The sequence below is a fragment of the Hyperoodon ampullatus genome, assembly GCF_949752795.1.
Source record: "Hyperoodon ampullatus genome assembly, chromosome: 14".
NCBI lineage: Eukaryota > Metazoa > Chordata > Mammalia > Artiodactyla > Ziphiidae > Hyperoodon > Hyperoodon ampullatus.
In genome coordinates this window covers 61,771,939-61,796,418 of record NC_136927.1, presented here as the reverse complement: position 1 = coordinate 61,796,418, position 24,480 = coordinate 61,771,939, and the positions used below count along the sequence as shown (strand labels likewise).

The 24,480-nt window shown below is 41.0% G+C and overlaps 1 protein-coding gene across 1 annotated transcript; it reads right to left on the bottom strand.

Annotated features, from left to right (window-relative positions):
• Positions 1-14,833: 14,833 nt before the first annotated feature.
• Positions 14,834-24,107, bottom strand: DEFB123 (defensin beta 123; the record flags this gene model as incomplete). The annotated part of the gene is made up of 2 exons (XM_079719079.1): positions 14,834-14,982; positions 24,050-24,107. The coding sequence occupies 2 exons, from the start codon at positions 24,105-24,107 to the stop codon at positions 14,834-14,836; spliced, it is 207 nt and encodes a 68-aa protein (XP_079575205.1).
• Between the last annotated feature and the right edge of the window lie 373 nt (positions 24,108-24,480).

Genomic DNA, 24,480 nt, shown 5'->3' with positions numbered 1-24,480 from the left:
TAGTAATCAAGACAGTATGGTACTGGCACAAAAACAGAAATATAGATCAATGGAACAGGATAGAAAGCCCAGAGATAAACCCACGCACATATGGTCACCTTATCTTTGATAAAGGAGGCAAGAATATACAATGGAGAAAAGACAGCCTCTTCAATAAGTGGTGCTGAGAAAACTGGACAGCCATGTGTAAAAGAATGAAATTAGAACACTTCCTAACACCATATACAAAAATAAACTCAAAATGGATTAAAGACCTAAATGTAAGGCCAGGCACTATAAAACTCTTAGAGGAAAACATAGGCAGAACACTCTATGACATAAATCACAGCAAGATCCTCTTTGACCCACCTCCTAGAGAAATGGAAATAAAAACAAAAATAAACAAATGGGACCTAATGAAACTTCAAAGCTTTTGCACAGCAAAGGAAAACATAAATAAGATGAAAAGACAACCCTCAGAATGGTAGAAAATATTTGCAAATGAAGCAACTGACAAAGGATTAATCTCCAAAATTTACAAGCAGCTCATGCAGCTCAATATCAAAAAAACAAATAACCCAATCCAAAAATGGCCGGAAGACCTAAATAGACATTTCTCCAAAGAAGATATACAGATTGCCAACAAACACATGAAAGGATGCTCAACATCATTAATCATTAGAGAAACGCAAATCAAAACTACAATGGGATATCATCTCACACCAGTCAGAATGGCCATCATCAAAAAATCTACAAACAATAAATGCTGGAGAGGGTGTGGTGAAAAGTGAACCCTCTTGCACTGTTGGTGGGAATGTAAATTGATACAGACACTATGGAGAACAGTATGGAGTTTCCTTAAAAAACTAAAAATAGAACAACCCTACGACCCAGCAACCCCACTACTGGGCATATACCCTGAGAAATCCACAATTCAAAAAGAGTCATGTACCACAATGTTCATTACAGCTCTATTTACAATAGCCAGGACATGGAAGCAACCTAAGTGTCCATCGACAGATGAATGGATAAAGAAGATGTGGCACATATATACAATGGAATATTACTCAGTCATAAAAAGAAACGAAATTGAGTTATTTCTAGTGAGGTGGATGGGCCTAGAATCTGTCATACAAAGTGAAGTAAATCAGAAAGAGAAAAACAAATACCGTATGCTAACACATATATATATGGAATCTAAAAAAAAAAAAAGGCTCTGAAGAACTTAGGGGCAGGACAGGAATAAAGATGCAGACGTAGAGAATGGACTTGAGGACACGGGGAGGGGGAAGGGTAAGCTGGGACGAAGTGAGAGAGTGTCATGGACATATATACACTACCAAATGTAAAATAGATAGCTAGTGGGAAGCAGCCGTATAGCACAGGGAGATCAGCTCGGTGCTTTGTGACCACCTAGAGGGGTGGGATAGGGAGGGTGGGAGGGAGGGAGATGCAAGAGGGAAGAGATATGGGGATATATATATATATATGTATAGCTGATTCACTTTGTTATAAAGCAGAAACTAACACACCATTGTAAAGCAATTATACTCCAATAAAGATGTTAAAAAAAGAAAAAAGACTAGTTCTGAAGTAGAGCAAGAGCCACCCATTGGTAGGACGGGCCAGAGTGAAGGGGAAGCTTTGGGAGGAAGGGAGCTCCATGGCACTGGAGATGTGCAAGGTGAGCCAAGTGGATGGGGGACGCTAGAGAGGAATTTTTGCTCTGTATAGGTGCTTAGAAGTACTACTCAGAGCATAGACATTCCCCAGAGAATCACTGAATGGCTGAGCTAATGATAATAATAGATCAGTTAGCCTTTAGTAAGTACCAACAGCTTTACATACATCATCTCATTTAATTCTCACAGTCGTAGGATATTATTATCCCCTCTTTTTCTATAAGGCAACTGAAGGTCTTAGTTAAGCAAGTTGCCCAGGTTGTACACCCAGTAAATGGTGGAGCTGGCACTCCACCCTGGTCCTCTGGACTTGATTTTGTCTTCCATGCTCATCCTTTTTGTACTTTTTTTTTTTTTTTTTTTTTTTTTTTTGCGGTACGCGGGCCTCTCACTGCTGTGGTCTCTCCCGTTGCGGAGCACAGGCTCTGGACGCGCAGGCTCAGCGGCCATGGCTCACGGTCCCAGCCGCTCCGCGGCATGTGGGATCCTCCCAGACCGGGGCACGAACCCGTGTCCCCTGCATCGGCAGGCGGACTCTCAACCACTACGCCACCAGGGAAGTCCTTTTTGTACTTTTAAAATAACATTTTCCTTCTAATTGTAAAAGTAATACATGTTCAATGGAGAAAACTTAGAAAACAGAGAAGCACAAATAAGAAGGCAAAAGTCGTCAGTATTTTTGCTATACATAAATACCCACAAATAAAAAAATACATAAAATGTGATTTACAAATAAAATGGAATCAAGCTGTACATTTTTTTGGCTTGGTTTTTTTTTTTAGTTGCCAGTGTATCATGAACATTTTCCATATGTGCTTAGTCTTCCAAAACAAGATTTTTAGCGCTAAAATGCCTCCTGAAAATTTTTAAAATTTTCCAATTTTTATAACTTGAGTAATATGCTTAGAACACATTATGGGAAAATTAAACATAGATGAGCTTCAAAATATTCACCACTTTTTCATAATCCCTGTTAGCTTTTGTTACACATTTTGTCAGAATGGGTATATACATTTTTATATAACTTTAAAAATGTTGAGGGCTTCCCTGGTGGTGCAGTGGTTGAGAGTCTGCCTGCTGATGCAGGGGACATGGGTTCGTGTCCTGGTCTGGGAAGATCCCACATGCCGCGGAGCGGCTGGGCCCGTGAGCCATGGCCGCTGAGCCTGCGTGTCCGGAGCCTGTGCTCCGCAACGGGAGAGGCCACAACAGTGAGAGGCCCACACACCGCAAAAAAAAAAAAAAAAAAAAAAAAAAAGTTATATGTATATTTTAAACAGTTACAATATATGTTTGTGTATATATAGTGCTCATATATAAAATATGTAATATTCATACATGTATGTATTTTCACATGCTTCAGAGTTTCTTCAATTAGAATAGAGGTTAGAGGAGTTTCTCATCCTGCTGATCAGCTGGATCCCTTTGGGCTTACAAGAAAGGAAAAGAACAAAGTTACAATGATCGATACCGTTGGAGGTTCAGGGTGGGTTTTTGTGACTCCCACCCCCTTCCCCACCTGGGTTCTTGATGGCAGAGTGTTGAGTAGAATTTTTTATTGTGCCAGAGCTACATTTAAGTCTGAGAGCCAGGCGACTATCACATATGGTCCAAATTACTCTTGAAAATGGTTCAGGGAGTTGCCTTTCTGGAGACTGACATAGACAGCTTTCCTCCATCAATGGAGCACATTGTGTTTCTCTGGTGATAACAGCAAAGGAAGTAATAGTTTATGTTTAGGGGCCATTTTTATGAAAGATAAATACCTCTGTGCAGTGGAATCACACAATGAAGTGTGATGTCTTCATTGACAGGTACCTTCTTTGTGTAGGGATTGAGACAATTCCCTTCTCCCACTCATGCAGCCACTGGCTCAAGGAGGGATTCTCCTGGTTTATTTGGACTGCTATTGTTCATATTTGCAAAACATTTATCTGACAAAGGACTCATTTCCAGAATATTAAAGAATGCCTACAAATCTGTAAGAAAAAGGCAATCTAATAATGGAGTGGCCAATATTTAAACAGACATTTTATAAAAGAAGATATACAAATGGCCAATAAGCCCATGAAAAGATATTCAAAATCAGTAGGCATCAGGGAAATGAAAATTAAATTCACAATGGGATGCCATTACATACCACCAGAATGATTAATATAAAAAAGACTGACCATAGAGAGTGTCGGTGAGGATATGGAGCAACTGGAATGCTAATATATTGCTGATGAGAATGTAACATGGACAACCACTTTGGAAAAATAGTTTCAGAGTTACTGACAAGAATAGAAATACGTATATACAAAGACTTCCCTAATGTTTGTAGTGGTTATATTTATAATATCCCATAACTGGAAATAACCCAAATGGATTGTTTTTATTTATAATATCTCATAACTGGAAACAACACATGAATAGATAAATTGAGTTACATCCATATGGTATGATAACAGTAAACAACAATAACAATACACTGAAACAAGCAACATGAATTAATCTCAAAAAACATTATGTTAAGCAAAAGAAGCCAGATACAAAGGTGTACATACTGAATGATTCCATTTATGTGAATATTTGAAAATCTCCCAAGTGCCTATCAACAAATGATTGGATTAGGAAGATATGATATATATCAATGGATTATTACTCAGCCATGAAAAAGAATGAAATACTGCCATTTGCAGCAACATGGGTGGACCTAGAGAATATCATGCTTAGCGAAATAAGTCAGACAGAGGAAAACAAATATTATATGATATCACTTACATGTGGAATCTAAAAATTAATACAAATGGATGTACGTACTAAACAGAAACAGACTCACAGACATAGAGAACAAACTTGTGATTACCCAAGGGGAGAGGGAAGGGGGGAGGAACAAATTAGGGGTATAGGATTAACAGATACAAACTACCATATTTAAAATAGATAAGCAACAAGGATTTACTGTATAGCACATGGAATTATACCCATTATCTTGTAACAACCTATAACAGAATTTAATCTGCAAAAATACTGAATCACTATGCTGTACACATGAAACTAACACAATATTGTAATGAATTATACTTCAATTAAAAAAGAATCCTGCTCGAAGGGTCAGGGAGACAAAGGAAAAAAAAAGAAGGTAAAATTAATTTTATTTAAAAAGTAAGAAAATATCAGTAAGTTGAATAAAAAAGCAAAAAAAACCCTTGTCTCTTTCTCTTTCTCTGAGCACGTATAGTTGAATTTGGGTAAGTTATCTTGTTTATGATGCAGCTCCATTTGTCTCAAAAGAATAGACGATCCTGGGAGAGAGGACTCTGTTAACGGCTAGATTCTCAAAGGGGAGATACTGCCCTCTAGGGGTTACTTTGGGAATTTTCCGGGGGCATTTTTTGATCATCCAAATTAATGGAACCCCTACTGGAATTTGTAGATTGGAGACCGGGGAAGCCAAACGGAGGGGGAAGGGTAAGCTGTGACAAAGTGAGAGAGTGGCATGGACATATATACACTACTAAACGTAAGGTAGATAGCTAGTGGGAAGCAGCCACAGAGCACAGGGAGATCAGCTCGGTGCTTTGTGACCGCCTGGAGGGGTGGGATAGGGAGGGTGGGAGGGAGGGAGACGCAAGAGGGAAGAGATATGGGAACATATGTATATGTATAACTGATTCACTTTGTTATAAAGCAGAAAGTAACACACCATTGTAAAGCAATTATACTCCAATAAAGATGTTAAAAAAAAACAAAAACAAAAATACAAACGGCATGCAACATGCGTGACTGTCCTGGAAAATGAAGTATTGATCCATTTCCTCCCCAAAATTCAAATGTCCTGTTAGATATTTATGTAGGTGAGAGCCCATTTGTAATTCTCTGAGTCCAGAATCTAAGGCTGTTTTGCAAGTATTTTTTGCACATTGAATTTTCCTGGAATGGAATTATGGTGTAAATCAAGGAATAATTATATTTTGTTTTGGTTAGAACTTTACCGTTTTGGAAAGCTGTTCACCGTTTTGGAAAGTCAGGACACAGATAGCAAGCACTTTAGGTTGTATTTGAATTTGCACACGTAACACACCCATTGGGGCCTGCATTTGTAGCTGTTGCACTCACGCTATGCACAAGATCTGACTACTTCATTACATTTTTAAGTGTATGTACACAATGAAATACATATTATTATAAAATAGGTTCTTTTCTCTCCTTTGATATTATAGTTTATTTTTCTTGAAATTTTGTGAGTAGATAGGTTACAATATTTATGAATTTTATTTTTTGGGACAGAAAATATTTATTATAAACAGGAGCACTGGGTTGAATAGGAGTGAATGTCAAGCTCTTACTTAGTGGGATTTCATGAGGGGGATGAAGAGAGGGGCCAGCCCCTTCCTCAGAATTCCATCAAGAATCCCATGTTTTGGGCTTCCCTGGTGGCGCAGTGGTTGAGAGTCCGCCTGCTAATGCAGGGGACACGGGTTTGTGCCCTGGTTCAGGAAGATCCCACATGCCGCGGAGCGGCTGGGCCCGTGAGCCATGGCCGCTGAGCCTGTGCGTCCGGAGCCTGTGCTCCGCAACGGGAGAGGCCACAACAGTGAGAGGCCCGCGTACCACAAAAAAAAAAAATTTTTTTTAAATTAATTAAATAAATAAATAAATAATAAAAGAGAATCCCATGTTTCATTTCTCTCTAAGCATAGGGACTCACTCTTTCATGGGGAGAGGAGCAGACATACGTATTCCTCCCTATAGAAGTCATTGCAAGGATACAGGGAAATGTGAAGATACGGGACACTGTGCATGTGCCATCCATTTATACTCTTCTCTGCTCACAGCCTTGGCTGAAGTGACAGTCACATGTATAACACAAGGTCCCCTTCCCCTTACTCCAGACACAGTTGATTGGACATGAGATGTGCAAGCCAAGCTAATCCCATAGGCGGGCCAGTGACCTATGAGATAGGTTGGTACAAAATTACAAGAATTTTAATTGGGAAATACAGAGAATAAAGCAGTTTATAAATGGAGGTGAAGTTGAAAAGATGCCTTGGGAAAAGTCAAGACTGAAGAGTAGGGTGGGTAGTGGGAGGAGGGATGGGGTAAAGCAAAATATGAGGAAGCAGAAACTGTGAGTAAATACAAGTGATTGGAGGGAAGGCAGACAGTTCTCTACTTTAAAACATAAATTTGTTCCTGAACTTGTCTTTCAAATCTAAATATCAAAGTATTGTGTGATCTACCACACTGCCTGCCTCTCAGATCTCATCTTGTATCTCTCTTCCCTTGTACACCTTTAGCCACACAGCCATTCTTTCAGTTTCTGGAACAAGCCACCCTTCCCTCAATGGCCTGGGCACATGCTGCCCTACCTGAAATACTCTTCTGCAAATCCCCTCCCAACTCTTTGCAAGCACGATTTCTCATCCTACAGATCACAGGTGAAATGCCACCTCCTCAGAGAGGGTTACACTCGTTACTCATGGAGATCCACCTCCCTCACGACCTCCCTCCCTTATTCTCAATCACTATTCTCTTCATAGCCTTTACCACCATATGTAATTTGAATTTATTTCTTGTCTCATGTCTTTTTCTCCCACAGGTTGTAGACTCCATGATGGCAAAGACCATGTTTGTCTTATTTACCAACATGGTGCCTGGCAAATAGTAGGTGATCAATAAATATTTGCTATATGACTGAATGAACAAATGAGTATATGTTTTATGGAGATTATGGTTCAGTAGATGTAAGACATGGTTAAAAAAACCCTTAGTTTCCCAACATTTTAGATGCAATTTTCAATGATATATTTCAGCATTATGTACATGTTCATTAATTTTGCTTCACTTTTTCCTAATTTGAACCCACAGTCCAATGAACATCTGGTTGAGGCTAAGGAGCCCCTGAGTTTGGCATGCCTAATGATTTCCATTGTCTCAGTTGTATTAAGCTTATGATTCCAATCTTTCATATCACTAGCATCAGCACTCTATTTTTTCTGTTTTCCATTAATTCAACCAATATTTATCGAATACCTACTATGTGCCAGCCATTATTCTAGCTACTGAGGATTCAGCAGTGGACAAAACAGACAAATTTCTGCTCTTACAGGAAAAATCCCTTACTGATTTGCCTCATTAGAGAATCATGGCTTCTCCCTTAAATTCACAGACCAAGAGGCCCTTGACTGAAGTGGAGACTGGTCCCTTAGAGGAAGGACGGACTCTGTAACAATGCTAGAAGTATATACTGAAAATCTTCCTTCAGGCTAAAGCACCTGTGGCCATTTACCAGGGTGATTTTATACTTGGGAAAGGCAATGCTGTTTCTGAGTTGACACTAATAACTAGGGACCCAAAATGCCATGTGTCAAAATTGGAGGATGTATGGAGGTCAGATGATACATACATTTTTGGACCAAGAATATCTCACAATTGAACCATTGAATCCCCCTGAACCCTTTGGTGAGTCCACTCCATTTCTGAATGTATAATTAGAATAGACATATTTTGTAGTTGGCAGAAGTTCACATTGGCTCCCTGACCCATGGGGTGAGGGCTACTATTGTAGAAACGGACAAGTGGAAACCACTGAAACTTTCCCTACATACTATAGTAGAGAACCAACAGCAATATTGTTTCCCTGGGGAATTGCAGAGATTAGAGCCACCATCAAACACTTGAAGATGGAAGGGTATTGATTCTTATCACATTCACATTTTATTTTTCCCATTTGCCCTGTGCAGAAGGTAGATGGAGCTCAGAAAATGACTGTGAAACATATCTGTATATCTATCTATATCTAGATATCTAGATCTATCTATCTATCTATCTATCTATCATCTACCTGTCTATCATCTATCTATCTAAACAAAAAATTATTTATTTGCAACATAGCCCAGTCCTCATCACTTCAATACAGCATAGGAGTAGAAAAGAGTCACATTGCAAGGATGATAGTTAACTAATTCAGATGGCAACTCTGCAGAGACAGAAGTGGTAAATACCTGGACTTCACTCTCTCCTCCAAAAATCTTGCTGAGATCACCCCACTCCTTAAACCAAACGGGAGGCCAGAGGCAGGAGATCCTATTGATGCAGTCATTCCAGGGGGTCAGACAGCTGGGTGGAGAAAGGTGGGGAATGGAACTGGAAGAACTGGAGGGCAGAGGGAAGGGTCTCCCGGCCTTAGGAGTTGTGGCCCCTTCCTGTAGTTACTAACACCTGGATAACTTCAACTTCATTTTTGGCTTCAAGTGTTCCAACAAATGTGTGACCAGTTTCCTGTATTAAATCCCTTTTTTGGAAATACCTACTCTGTTTTTTTTGTTTTCCTGACTGTACCCTATCTTTAGGTAAAATAAAATATTTATTTTAATGCTCAGGTCTTTGACAGATAACCGTAACGTATATTCAGTGTACCTTTAGCACATTCTCATGGGGTGCAATAAACACAATAAAGAAAAAAATATGGTAGATACTGACAGATACTGTGGAGAAATTCAAGCCCAAAAGAAGCAAGGGAGAGCAGTTTTTGAAGAAAAATTTTAAATAAGGTATTTAGGAGAAGGCTGCAGTGAGAAGGTGATATTTGAACAGAGAACCAAAAGATGTTAGAAAGAGTCATTCAGAGGATTGGGGATGAGAGTGCCAGTGAGAGGGAAGAGCAGCTTCAAAGGCTGTGAGTTAGTGAAATGGAGCAGGACCCTATGGTCCTTGCCTGCCATGTCCTCAGCCTGCCTTTTTTTTTTTTGCGGTACGCGGGCCTCTCACTGCTGTGGCCTCTCCCGTTGTGGAGCACAGGTTCCGGACGCGCAGGCTCAGCGGCCATGGCTCACGGGCCCAGCCGCTCCGCGGCATGTGGGATCTTCCCGGACCGGGGTACGAACCTGTGTCCCCTGCATCGCCAGGCGGACTCTCAACCACTGAGCCACCAGGGAAGCCCTCAGCCTGCCTTTTGTCTGCGGAAAAACTTTAGCCAAAGGATAAGCTTAATCAGAGAAGTGAGAAAATGCAGAAACAAAGGAAAACAGTCCAACAAGACTAAATAATAATAGTTTCATCATTAAGCATAGTCAAGGACCTTTAGTTCCTCCTCAAGGGCTATAGATAATATTCTGAGCCATATCCTGTGAGCTATTTTGAAAATACTGAAAACCCTCAGTTGCCAGCATCCAAAATAAAATAAACTTTCCTTTCCGCCAAGCTTACTCTTTATTAGCTTTATTGGCTTTTGAGCGGGGAGCAGCCAGACCCCACTTATGGTTACATTTGGACGATGCCTGGTGCGTCTGAGGAATAACAAAGAGGCCAGGATGGCTTGAGTGGAGTGAACCAGTGGAAGAGTGATCGAAGATGAGGTCAGAGAAATAATGGAGTCCAGACTGCGGGGGTGCCTTGTAGGCTATTGTAAGGGCTCTGGCTATACTCTGTGTGAGATGAGAAATCACAGGAGGGTTTTGAGGAGAGGAGAGCCAGAATCACTCTGGTTACTCTATTGAGAATAGACTGAAAGCGGATAAAGGCAGAAGGAGGGAAATCAGTTGGAGGCCAATGTAACAATTCGGGTCAGAAATGATGGTGGTTTGGACCAGGGTAGTAGCAATGGAAGTGGTGAGAAATGGTTGAAGACTGGATGTGCGGTAAACTGCTATAATGTGACCAGTGGGGTTCCACAAATGTCAGCAGGTAAAATATGGGTCTCATCATTGAAATGAGGAGTGTCTGTGCAGCTAGCAGGCTGGAGTTCTCGTCCTGTGTGTGAGGTCCAAATTTGTCTTTGTGATAGCTGGCATATCAAGCCATCATGAGGCGGTGTGGCTTCAGTTTAAATACTGATGGTGAGGATCCTGAGTGAGGGCAGCGGGGGAGTGGGGGGAGTGGAAGGGAAGGACTGGGTGAGCCTTCCAGGATATCAACAGTGATTCCAGGAGTCTTCCAGTTAGATGGTGCCCAATTACCAAATTGGCAATAGCTATCAGGGAAGATTGGGCTGAAGGAACACCGAAGATTTGGGGATGATCTGTTGCCTGAAATGGGTTGTCTGCCATTTGTATCTATATTTGCAAAATAATTTTTAACTTGGGAAGTCCTCCAAGATCTAGCCCTTGTCCACCTCTTTGGTTTCATCACATACAATTCAGTTACTCTATCTCTTTTTAAAAATATCTATTTTCCTTCAGCCTTTTTTTCTCCTAAAAAGCATTGTTTATTTCTTTATTTACTTTATTGAGGTACAATTGACATATAATAAACTGTACTAATTTAAAGTGTGCAATTTGATGTTTTATCATACATGTGCACCCATATGAGACTATCACCAAAATCAAGATAATGGACATATCCATCATCCCCAGAAGTTTCCTTGTGCATCTTTGTAATCCCTTTTTTTTTTTTTTTTTTTTTTTTGCGGTACGCGGGCCTCTCACTGTTGTGGCCTCTCCCATTGCAGAGCACAGGCTCTGGATGCACAGGCTCAGCGGCCATGGCTCATGGGCCTAGCCACTCCGCGGCATGTGGGATCTTCCCGGACCAGGGCATGAACCCGTGTCCCCTGCATTGGCAGGCGGATTCTCAACCACTGCGCCACCAGGGAAGCCCTGTAATCCCTTCTTAATACCACTCCCTGTTTCTCCTCCTCTTGCTCTGTTCTAGTACTGATGTACTCTTACTATATATTAACAGCTTCTAGAGTTTTTTTTACAAATGGAATAATACAATATATATTCATTTTTGTCTGTTTTCTTTCACTTGCCATAATTATTTGGAGAATCATCCATAATCATTCATGTTTTTCAGAGTTTCAATAGTTAATTGCTTTTATTGCTGAGTAGTATTCCACTATATGGATACACCACAATTTGTTTATCCATTCACTTGTCAATGGACGTTTGGAATTTTTCCAGTTTTTGGCTACCACAAATAAAGCTGCTGTGAACATTTACTTATAAGTCCTCGTGTAGACATGTTTTCATTTCTTCTAGGTAAATACCTAGGTGTGGAGTGGTTGGATCCTGTGGTGCATTAAACTTTTTAAGAAACTGCCCAATTGTTTCCAAAGGGGGTGTATTACCGTTTACATTCCCACCAGCTGTGTACAATTGCTTCAGCTGCCAACCCTTGTCCCTCATCAGCAATCATTATGGTCAATCGTTTTAGACACTCTGATATGTGTGTAGCAGTATTTTATTGTGATTTTAATGTGTATTTCTCTAATATCTATCCATTTTCTTGTGCTTATTTGTTACATATGTAACTTTTTTGGTGAAGTGTCAGTTCAAATCTTTTGCTCATTTTGCTATCACGTTGTTTTGTTTCTTTTTATTGAGTTTTGAGAGTTCTTTACGTATTCTGAAAAAATATTTTATAGGATATGTAATTTTCAAATATTTTATTTTCTAGGATTTTTAGCTGATTTAGTTTTTGCATTTTTTTCTGTTCATAACTTTTATCTCCTTTTAAAAAAGCTTGATTTTATTATATACTGAGAAAGCAAAATAATATTTTTAAAATATATAAAAGTATAAAAAGCAATAAGACAACAAACATCTCTATAACTACCATTCAGATAAAAAAATAGATATTAGCATTACCTTTTGCAATTCCTATATTCTTAGAGTAACCATTATCCTATATTTGTGCTTTATTGATATTTTTGTCATCTATGTCTATGTCCCTAACAAAATATTTGTTTATATGTGCACAATTTTGAACAGATTCTGGAAAAAATTTTGTTAGTTTTTTGACTGGAATTTCAATGAATCTAGGAAACAATTAGTGTAGAATTGACATCTTTAAGATACTGAGTTATCTAAGTTGTGAAATATTATGTCTCTATTAATTTAGGCTTTTTATAGTGTCTTTAAATAAGGGCTTCTAATTTTCTCCATTAAATTCCTGAGCATGTTTTGTTTGAAACATTCACAGTTATCAGGAAGTACTTTTTCTTTTGGTTGTTAACAGTTTGATTATGCTATGCTATTTTGATTTTCTTTGTGTCTATCCTGCTTGGAGTTCCCTAAGTTTCTTGAGTCTGTGGATTATTGTCTTTCCACAATTTTGGATAAATTTCAGCTATTATCTTTAAAAAATATTTCTTCCCCATTCTCTCTTTCTTTTTGTTCTGAGACTCCAACTCATATATGTTAGACCATTTGATATGGTCCCATAAGTTTCTCATGTTCTGTTCTAGTCTGCATTTCTTTTTTCTCTCTGTGCTTTGACTGTATTTCCTATTGATCTGTCTTTGAGTTACTGATTCTTTCTTCTACTATGCTCAGTCTGCTGTTAAGCATAACCAATAAATCCTTAATTTTAGATTTTGTATTTTTCAGTTTAGAATGCCCAGTTTATTCTTAGAGATTCCATTTGTGATAGACTGATACACCAGTGATCATGCCTGCAGTATTCATGTCCCTGTGCAGTTTTTTTTCCATATTGACGCTGGGTCACATGATTTACTTTGGCCAATAGGACTTAAGAAAACATAATAACAGAAGTTTGATAAATGATTCCTATTGGGGCTTACCCTCTTAGACCTAGCCATCATGTTAGAAGCCAAGGTTAACTTCCTTGAAATGAGGAGGCCATATGGAGAGAGATGTAGTTACATCAGTGACCCCAGATGAGAATATCAGAAGAACCACTTAATTAACACACATAATTCTGAGAAATAATGAATAGTTGTTATTTTAATCCACTGAGTTTTAGAGTGCTTTGTAATGCACTGATAGAAAACTGATACACTATTTTTCTGTGTATTGGTTTAAATTATCCTTTCAGTCAATCTTTTCTTCTAATTTCCTTGAAATATTTATAATAGTTATTTAAAGGTTGTCTGTTGCTTCTACAACTAAAGATATAAAGAAGGAAACGCAATGAGATGGGTAGGAGGGGTGGAGTCATGGTAGAGTCAAGACCCATACCCCCTGGGGTGGGCGATCCACCAATAGGAGGGTAATTACAATTGCAAGGTTCTCCGCAAGGAGCAAGGGATCTGAGTCCCACATCAGGTTCCCCAGCCCAGCAGTCCTGCATCAGGAACATGAGCCCCCAGAATGTTTGGCTTTGAAGGCCAGTGGGGCTTACTTTTGGGACAGCCAGAGTACTGTGGGAAATAGAGACTCCAATCTTAAAGTGTACACACCAAATCTCACACACTCTGGGACCTGTGGCAGAAGCAGTAATTTGAAAGGAGCCTGGGTCAGACCTACCTGCTGATCTTAGAGAGCCTCCTGGAGCTCACCCTGGGATACAGACACTGGTGGCAGCCATTTTTGTGAGTTAATCCTAGCATGTGGACACTGGTGCTGGCAAGTGTCATTTTGGAATCCTCCTTCTAGCTCATTAGTTCTGGGAGACCTGGTTCCTCCCACTAGCCTTTTGGCACTAGTACTGGGACATGTCAGGTCACGCAACTAGCTGGGCAGGGACACAGCCCCACCCCAGCAGGCCTAACTGCCCTAAGGCTCCCTGAGCCCACAGCTGCCTTGGGACATGGCTCTGTCCACCAGAGGGCCGTGGACCCAACCCTGCACACCAGTGCACTAGCACTAACCCTAGGACCCCAAGAGCCCTGCAGCCAGAGACCCTAGGGTCCTGCTCCACTCACCAGTGGGTGGGCACTAACCCTAGGACCCCAGCCCTGGGACTCCCAGATCCTGTAGACAGCAAAATGTTTTTAGTTTTTGTTGTGTTTCCACATAGGTAAAAGGAAAATTTTGGAATTTCAAAGCAGTGATTTATTAGGTGATAACAAGGTTCCAGAGATTAATAATATAGCTAAAGATAGCTAATAAGAGTACCATAGAATTACTGAGAACAACCTGAGTGAATCTCTGAAAATGAACACATTTATACCTTAAGGTTCTATCTTAAAAAATTCTAAAAATGTAAGGATCCATAAGCACACATTTCATTAGCTGCCAGAATGATGATATTATTGTGTGTCGTGTAGATTCCAGAAAATTTCACACTTGTGAGAAAGTGAGATAAAATGCAAATAATGTCTTATTATTATAATGAAAATAGTTTTGACTTAACAGATCATCTGTAAGAGGATTTCCTGAGAACCGCTGGATAGACTAACAGGCAAACACAGGGATCAGCCAGAAGTGTTTATTGACAGAGTTTGAGAATCCACTGTGGTCAGACTCAGCATAGCTTCACCTGCCTTTTGATGACTTTAGGTTTCAAGGAACTTTCCATGGAAGGTTTTTTGGCTGGTACTTGGGCTTCACACAGCACATTTTATTATTTGTGCCATAAATATAGACCCTTTCCTTCTTGAAACATTTCTGGCGGCATTTGCCATGAAGATTCCAGCATTTTAGGGTGCTACCTGAAAAGAAAGAAGAACAGAGACAGTGTCAGTCCTAAGAAGAGGTAGATTCTGGATTTGAAATGTCTGTAAAAGGATTAAAACAGATGTGATAGAGGGTGCTCAGTTTCCTTTGACTCTGACCCTGGTCCTCTCTTTTTTTTCCTTCTTCTCCCTTTTGAAAAATTGTGGTAAAATACAAATAACATAAAGTTTATCAGTTTAACTACTTTAAAGTGTACAGTCCAGGGGCATTAATTACACTCACAATGTTGTGCAATCATCATCACCGTCTAGTTCCAGAACTTTTTAATCATCCCAAACAGAAACCCTGCACCCGTTAAGCATTTTCATTTCTCCTCTACTCATCCCTGAGCAACCACCAATGTGCCCTCCTCGCTATAGACTCGCCAAATCTAGATATTTTATGCCAATGGAATCGTATAATGTGCAGCATTTTGCACCTGGCTTCTTTATACTTAGCATATTTTTTCAGCATTCATCTGTATTGTTTTATTAAATTAAAAGAATTTGAAGTATAGTTGATTTACAATATTGTGTTAGTTTCAGGTGTACAGCACAGTGCTATAATATATATTCTTAGGGCTTCCCTGGTGGCGCAGTGGTTGAGAGTCCGCCTGCCGATGCCGGGGACACGGGTTCGTGCTCCGGTCCGGGAAGATCCCACATGCTGCGGAGCGGCTGGGCCCATGAGCCATGGCTGCTGAGCCTGCACATCTGGAGCCTCTCAACAGTGAGAGGTCCACGTACCAAAAAAAAAAAAAAAAAAAATATATATATATATATATATATATGTGTGTGTATATATATATATATATATATATATATATATATATTCTTTTCCCTTATAGGTTATTACAAAATATTGAGTATAGTTCCCTGTACTACACAGTAGGTCCTTGTTGGTTATCTATTGTATATATAGTAGAGTATATATGTTATTCCCAACCTCCTAATTTATCTCTCCCCCACTCCCCTTTCCCCTTTGGTAACCATAAGTTTGTTTTGGAAGTCTCTGAGTCTGTTTCTGTTTTGTAAATAAGTTCATTTGTATCATATTTTAGATTCCATGTATAAGTGATATTATATGATATTTGTCTTTCCCTATACAGCTTCATTTAGTATGATAATCTCCAGGTCAATCCATGTTGCTGCAAATGGAATTATTTCATTCTTTTTTATGGCTTAGTAGTATTTCATTGTGTATGCATGTATATATATATATATACACACACACACTATACATATATATACATTTGGCTAAAATTCCATCAATTTCTTCATATCCTTATTTTTGTTTTGTTTTGTCTTTGCCAAAGCCTATCATCAAGAAGGTGGCTGTACTTATGTTTTTTCAAATTGTGGTAAAATACACATGACATAAAATTTATGTTAACTATCTTAAAGTGCACCATTCCGTGGTATTAAATATGTTCATATTGTTGTGCAACCATCACCACCAATCCATTCCCATAACACTTTTCATCTTGTAAAACTGAAACTCTATTCCCATTAAGCAATAACTCCCCATTCTCCCCTCCTCCTAGCCCCTGGCAACAACCATCCATATTGTTTTTGATACCTTTCCTGCCCCAGAATCTTGACTAACTGACAAACTCAAGACTTGCAAAAACAGCTCTCAAAAGAACTGCTCTGACAGTTTTGGGGATGGGATATCACCAATGGCCTCAACCAAGAGGCACAAAAATCTGGAACAGTTTCTAATTATTCCAAACACAAGTTTTGCAGCAGTTAAAGATGAAATCTGCTACTTGACCCAAACAAGAACATGCACCCCTCTCTTCTCTTTATTCTATAAAAACTCCAAGCCTGCGCTGACTTGGGTCTTCAGCTGCTCCCTGATGTCCATCAGCTGAATAAAGTCTGTAACCTCTATTTGTGTCAGTGAAACTACTTTCTTTAGGCAGTTTGGTGCTGTGACTATTCTTTGTTTCATTAATTTTTTGTTTATTATTTCCTTCTTTCTGTTGTAGGTTTAGAGCAAGTTTATTTTGTGATTAGGAACAAGTTTTCTTTGAGATTATTTTTTGACCAGTATGGGGGAGACTAGGGAAAATTCGTGTTTTAGAGAAAAACTTGGCTCAAATAGGGAAATTTTGCTCCCCAGGGGATGTTTGTCAGTGAAATGTCTGGAGATGTTTTTAGTTGTCACAACTGGTGTGGGGTGCTACTGGCAATTAGTGAGGCCAAAGATTCTGCTAAATATCTTACAATGCACAGGACAGCCACAGTAAAGAACTGTCTAGCCCAAAATGCCAACAGTGCCAACATGTCAATAATTGCCAATAGTGTCAGAAGTCCCTGGTCTAGACAGATCACAGACTTCAGAGTTACCTGATTCTGATTGTGTGGGAGTTTTACATCTCTATGAGCTCTTGATTAATGATTGTAATGCAAAAATAATTATTTCCTATATATTCAAGTAAATTCTGTTCCACAGGGGTTCAATTGACTCCCTCCCTTCCCCTGCCCCATGGGGGAAAAAAGAACCAGTTTCTGTCTTGTAAATTATTTTCAAGAATCCCTTACTCCATTAATACCTTTATGCTTTTTTTTTTTTAAATTTATTTATTTATTTTGGCTATGTTGGGTCTTCATTTCTGTGCGAGGGCTTTCTCTAGTTGCAGAGAGCAGGGGCCACTCCTCATTGAGGTGCGTGGGCCCCTCACTATTGCGGCCTCTCTTGTTGCGGAGCACAGGCTCCAGACGCGCAGGCTCAGCAGCTGTGGCTCACGGGCCCAGCTGCTCCGCAGCATGTGGGATCCTCCCAGACCAGGGTTCGAACCCGTGTCCCCTGAATTGGCAGGCAGATTCTCAACCACTGCGCCACCAGGGAAGCCCTGAAACAGGACTTTTTTTTTTTTTTTGCCATACGCGGGCCTCTCACTGTTGTGGCCTCTCCCGTTGCGGAGCACAGGCTCCGGACGCGCAGGCGCAGCGGCCATGGCTCACGGGCCCAGCCGCTCCGCGGCATGTGGGATCCTCCCTGTCTGGGGCACGAACCCGTGTCCCCTGCATCAGCAGGCGGACTCTCAACCACTGCGCCACCAGGGAAGCCCTACCTTTATGCTTTTTAAAATTTTTCTAAAAAATATTTTATTAGAGTATAGTTGAGTTACAATGTTGTGTTAGTTTCAGGTGTACAGTAAAGTGATTCAGTTATACCTATACATATATTCATTCTTTTTCAGATTCTTTTCTCATATAGGTTATCATAGAATACTGAGCAGAGTTCCCTGTGCTATACAGTAGGTCCTTGTTGGTTATCTATCACATATAGTAGTGTGTGTATACCTTTATGCTTTAAACCAGTTACAAAATCTGCCTTGTTCTCTCATTATGAATTAAATAAAATCTTTAACATGTGTTCATTTTTATATCTGTATGAGAATCATTAGTTTACTTTAAAAAATTATCTTTTACAACTTCTCTGGAACCTTGAGCAAACTGCCATCACAAGCACCAGATCCTGAAAAAATAAACTGAGAGAAATCTGGGGTTTTACTTCAGTCAGATGGATTACGGAGACACTAAGATGGCTATGGGGTATTTCTCAACTGCTTGAAATGAAGCTTGATAAAAAATTTGACCCATCACAGTCTTTAAGTTTCTTTAAAACTTAAAAGCTATTCTAAGACAATATTGGTATGGAAGTTTTAATTTGATAGTGGGGATTGCTCCAGGAACTGTCCCACCTATTGAAACCCCCAAAGTCTGGATTTGAAAGCTGGCTCCACCACATGTAAACTGGGAGATCTTGAGCAAGTTACTTCCCTTCACAGAGCTTCATTTTTCTCTTCTGAAAACAAAAGACATAATAACACCTATTTTAGAGAGTTGTATGTAGTAAATAAGATAATATAAAATCCACTAGCATTAAAAATTTCAGAAGTGCAGTGACAGATATAATTAGGAATTAAAGAAAATTCTTTTCAGAAAAAAAAGTCTAACCTGAAAGGGAAACAAAAGCAAATAATCTCAACGGATAATATTTTAAGAGAAATAGAAGAGAAAAAATGTAAAAATTAAAAAAAAAAAGGGATTTCTTCTTCAGGCTGAGATGGAGTGACAGGAGCCATATTGATTTTCCTGCTTTAAACAACAAGATAATTGGACAAAATGTATATGAAACAATGATTTTCAAACATGATCCCAGAGAGAAGGGAAACAAACTCTGCTTCATTTACATTTTATCTAAAACTCTATTCTCCTTAATCCTATAGTAACCCTATTTGTTCCTTCATTTGGTGAGATGTTCCACAGTTCCTTTGGTGTGTATTTTCCTTTGCTTCAGTAAGTTAATAAGCTTAACTTTGTCAGACTGCAGGTGTGTCCCTCGTGGTGTTTATAAGATGGACTTTATCACAAGGAAACATCAAAGACTAACAGGGATATGTAAAATAAGGTTTAGGCTTCCACTGGCTGAGTTTCAGTAAGAAAAAAGACTGCAGTGGGGACTTCCCTGGGGGCGCAGAGGTTAAGAATCTGCCTGCCAGTGCAGGGGACACGGTTCGATCCCTGGTCCAGGAAGACAAATAAGACCGTGCGCCACAACTACTGAGCCTGCATGCCACAACTACTGAAGCCCACGTACCTAGAGCCCGTGCTCCACAACAAGAGAAGCCACCGCAATGAGAAGTCCACGAACCACAACAGAGTGGCCCCCGCTCGCCGCAACTAGAAAAAGCCCGCGTGCAGCAACGAAGACCCAAAGCAGCCAAAAATAAAATAAAATAAATAAATTTATGAAAAAGAAGACTGCAATGAATGAAAAGTCATCAAATATATTTAAATCTATGAATTTATGATGATATTAAAAACTATTTTGTCACATTTGGTGGATGATAGGAAAAGAAATCATTATCTTGCAGATTCATATGTAAGGAAAAATCACCAAGCATTTATTCTGTCTTTCTTATATGAACTGTACTGCTGAGTAACCAAATAGTAGATGATGAGGAGTGTCTTTATTATATTAGTATTCCAGCTAACTAGTGAAAATCACATAATAGAATATCACCATTTTGCAATAGGCAAAGAATTAATGCATCTCAGCTTTGAGCATTAATTTGTCACTAAAAGAGAGATAACAAACATATTATTTGCCCTCTGATGAAAAAGGCAAATACCATCCCCCAACGTTTTGCCAAAAAGCGTAGAACTTGAGCCTGATCAAACCTCTGGATCCAGTCACCAATTTGCAGGAAATACAGAGGTCCGAGGAACATGTTGAATTCACTTTGAATATGCAATTAGCAAAATCTGTACTGTGGGAAACTATGGGTCAAATGACCCAGCAGATAAATTATAGAGACAAGAAAGGGATGAAGATATAACCAGTAAATTGAAAAACTAAAAATCTTAAGAAATGTTAGATTTTAAAAGTGGGCATGGCAAAAATAGGGTTTCTAGGGATGCAGCCCTAGCAATGAAACTATAAAGATGCGCAAATAGTTGATCGCTATAAAAGTCAGGATAGTACTTAATTTGGGGAGAGAGACAGTTGTGATGGGGCATAGGTGGAGGGGTTTTTGAGGTGACTGTCAATGTTCTGTTTATTGACCTGGATGGTGTTACAAGGGTGTGTGCTTTATAACAGTTCATTAAGCTGCACATTTGTTTTATGTGGTTTTCAGTATCTGTAATTGTGTTTTATTTTACAAAAAAGGTAAGAAAAAAATCCCTACCATTTAACAATGAAATCTCAATTTTTAATTCAAGAGTGTCAAGATGAATTGTTGTTGAGAGTGAGAGGAAAGATGGTCTCATACATTTCCTTTTGGCCTCTCTGGAGGCTACTTAGCACATTTTCAGATTGTGCAGTCTTGACCAGCAATTTCCTTTCTAGATGTCTACCCTAGGGAAATACATGTGTAGACTGAGAAGCCTATACACCGGAGATATAATTATGAACAAGTTAGAGACAGATACCTGCCCTCAGAGAACTTCCAGTCTAGTTGGGAAAGGGAGATGAGAAACAACTATTCAAGAAATAGCTGTGCAGATATTTGATTGACTAGAGTTAGGCTGAAAATTATCAAGGAAGAACTCTGGGTGCTATGAGGAGGGATAATGGAAAGAGGTGTGACATATCACACCTAAATCTAACATCTGCTGGGCTCTTGGGCTTTATATATATGTCCCGAATTCCACAATGAACTAAAAATTTTGAAAATATTAAAGTTATACATACTTCATCCCCCTTTAGTCATGAGGCCCTTTGGTTGCTGAAAAGCAAAAATGGGCAGAGTTTCTGGGCTTCAGGGTAATAGTAAACAACAGTTAGAATGACAAAGTCATTGCTCAGCTTAAATGAGATGAGTTGCTTTAGTTTATAGCAAGATAATACTTTTAAGAACCGAAATTTATCTAGAAAGGTCAGGGATTTCCAAATTTCAAAGAGCTCCTTTATATATTATTAGCTGAGCCTGGTGGATTCAGATAATATCACCTCACCATAAGCCACAGGAGGCAAAGGCTTGAGGGTCTGGCCAAAGAAACTTCCATTTAAAATCCTTTACCATCACCACACCCAGTAGGAAGTAGAGGGAAATACTCTCCTTAGGGGAAACTGGGGTGCTTAAATCCACTTCCTGCAGCAGCAGCAGGAGGAGGCCTTAGAGCTCCACCAGAGCCCACACCTTGCCTCTGCCAGCCAGGATGACGGCGGACCCACCAGCAAGCTAGAGACAGAGGCCTTCCTCCCCTCCCCGACTAAGGCCTGCTGGTCGACCTGAACACCTAGGAAGTAGAGATAAGTAATGTGAGAAGGGCAGGGGCAAGAGACTCTCTTGCTACAAACAGCCAGATTGGTCTGGAGAAACTGCCAGAGAAGAGGGCATTTACTTTTTGCCCTCAGACCGTAGCCCAGGAAAATTGCTAACAACATCGCCACGGCACATTATGGTGCCACCTGGAGGGGGATTTAGAAATGGCTGAGGGAAGTGGCTGAGCTTCTCCCTCTCTTCTCCTGTGGCATAAAATAGATCCAGAAGGTCCCCAAGTTCCCTTGTGTCTCTAGTGAAGATAGGAAAACCAGTGATGAGCTGCGAGCCTGAGAGACCTGTCAGGAGTAGATCCCTATGCAGAAGGCAGTGGGAGGGGCTGTGTTTGAACAGCCTAAACCTAGGGATCAGATGGAAGATTTGGCTGAGATGACGGGCTGAGTCAGTGGGGCTCTCGACAGGACCAAGAGGTTTCATCAGTCACGGGATCACACACAATGAGGGACATCGTCCTAGAAGTCAGTGAAGGTCCAGCGCTGAGCCCTACCTCCTCATGCTCCTGCCCCAGGGTCTTTGCACTTCACGTTCCCTCCAGCTTGAATGTTCTTCTCCACAAATCCACATGGATCACCCCTTATTCTCCCTCAGGTCACGGTGACCCATTCCATGAGCACCCCTTTAAAACAGCAAATCCACATCCCCCTGGTATTTGCTATCCCCCTTCCCACCTAGTCTGCTCATTATACTCACCACCTGACATTTTGTATGTTTCAGTTATTTTTTTATTTTTATTTATTTATTTATTTATTTTTTGCGGTACACGGGCCTCTCACTGCTGTGGCCTCTCCCGTTGCGGAGCACAGGCTCCGGACGCGCAGGCTCAGCGACCATGGCTCACGGGCCCAGCCGCTCTGCGGCATGTGGGATCTTCCCGGACCGGGGCACGAACCCACGTCCCCCACATCGGCAGGCGGACTCTCAACCACTGCGCCACCAGGGAAGCCCATGTTTCAGTTATTTAAAAATTTTTTTCTGTTTCTCTCAGTAGAATGTAAACTCCGAGAGGCTGAAGACTTTGCTTACCTTGTTTTGTTCTGATATGTTCACTGTGCTACCTCCTGCACCTATCAGAGTGCCTAGAACATGAAATCCATTCAATCATGTTTACTGAATGAACCAATCAATTAAATCATGACATATCAAGTTACCTTCTCCTAAACCCAGGGGCTGTCCTGGGAAGGGGCAGGGGAGCAGAAGGAGAAATGCTCAAAGACTGAATATTTATTCAAAAGAGACTGAACTAACTTGAAACGGTTTTAAACCAGGACTGATGAATATTTATTTAACTGCTGAGTTTAGGCACAGTCCCTAAGTGCCCTCCACCACCCCTCCCCCTAAACTGTCCCATCAGCTGGATGGAAGTTCCTGGGAAAATTTAGATGAGTTATATAAAATGAAGAAGTTACACTTGTTTTTGCATACCAAAATTTCAGTGTGTTCAATGTTGTTCCCTCAAACTGATATTACTATACACACGCCTTTGTTGCAGCAGATTGAGAAATGAGGAAATTGCAATTCTGAGCCGCTGAGCTGCTTGCTGGAGGTCACAGAGTTAGAAAATGGTTGAGCAGTTTCTAACCTGGGTTCTAAGGCTTTCCTGTCTATCCCCAGCTGAGTGGTGTTTCAGGCATTTGCCACAGGCAGATACAAGGGCTGAGGTGAGGAAATACACACCTTCCGACCCTGTGGACAGGTGAGCTGAAAGCCTTGGCTGGGCAGAAATTTCTGCCAGGTGAGCAAGAGGGGCCAGGCAGGTATGCTAGAGTTGGCGGAATGGGCAATTCTGACCACGGCCCTCCTCTGCTTCAGCCTTCCCATGGCTCCCCCACCTGGCATTCAAGGCTCATCAAGACCCGGACCTTGAGTGCCTCCTCAACCTTACCCCTTGCCACACCCTTACCCCACCCCTCCATTCTGTGCCAGCTCCCTGAAGGCACGGTGCTCTCTCCCACATCCGGACTTTTGCATTAGAGGATTTCTGCCCAGGACACCCTTCCTACTTCCACCTCTTCTCCTTCCCCTTCTAATTTCTAACCACTTTTCAGGACTCAAGAGTATCCCTCCGGGAGGACTCTCTTGGCCCTCAGCCTGGGCTGGTCCCTCCCATGTGCACCCCAGGACCCTAGATCCCCTCTATCACAGCTCATGGCACTCTGGGCTGTAAATGCTATTTCATCCCCCCCGCCCGTGGGATTCCGTGACCAGGTCTCACTCTCCACACTCTCCACACCCTCCCGCTCCCCTGAAGAGGTCCAGGTTACCTGGAGTGAGCTGGGACAAGAGCAGCAGTGCGGCCAGAGTCAGCAAAAGGAGCTTCATGGCTGGAAGTGGCCAAGTGAAGCTGCAAGTCCGATGCGATGGCAAAGCTAACGGGGGAGAGCTCTGGCCTCTCTGGCTCCCGTTCCCTTGGTCCAAGCGGAACAGATGTCACCCGCACGTGCCCTCAGCCGCCCGTGGGTACAGCCCCCGCGCCCCCTGAGCCCCACAGAGTGCAGCCACACGGCCTGAAGTGGCACGCTTTCTTTTCTTCATTTAGGTCAAGCAACGAGGTCCGACCTCCAACCAAGGGACCACAAGGGGGCGCCACGCACACGGAGTCCGGAAGGTCCGGAAAAACTTCGCCGAGAAGACGGCACTGAACGGCGCTTGGAGGAATAAATACCGAAACGCCAGGCAGATGAGCCTAAATGGT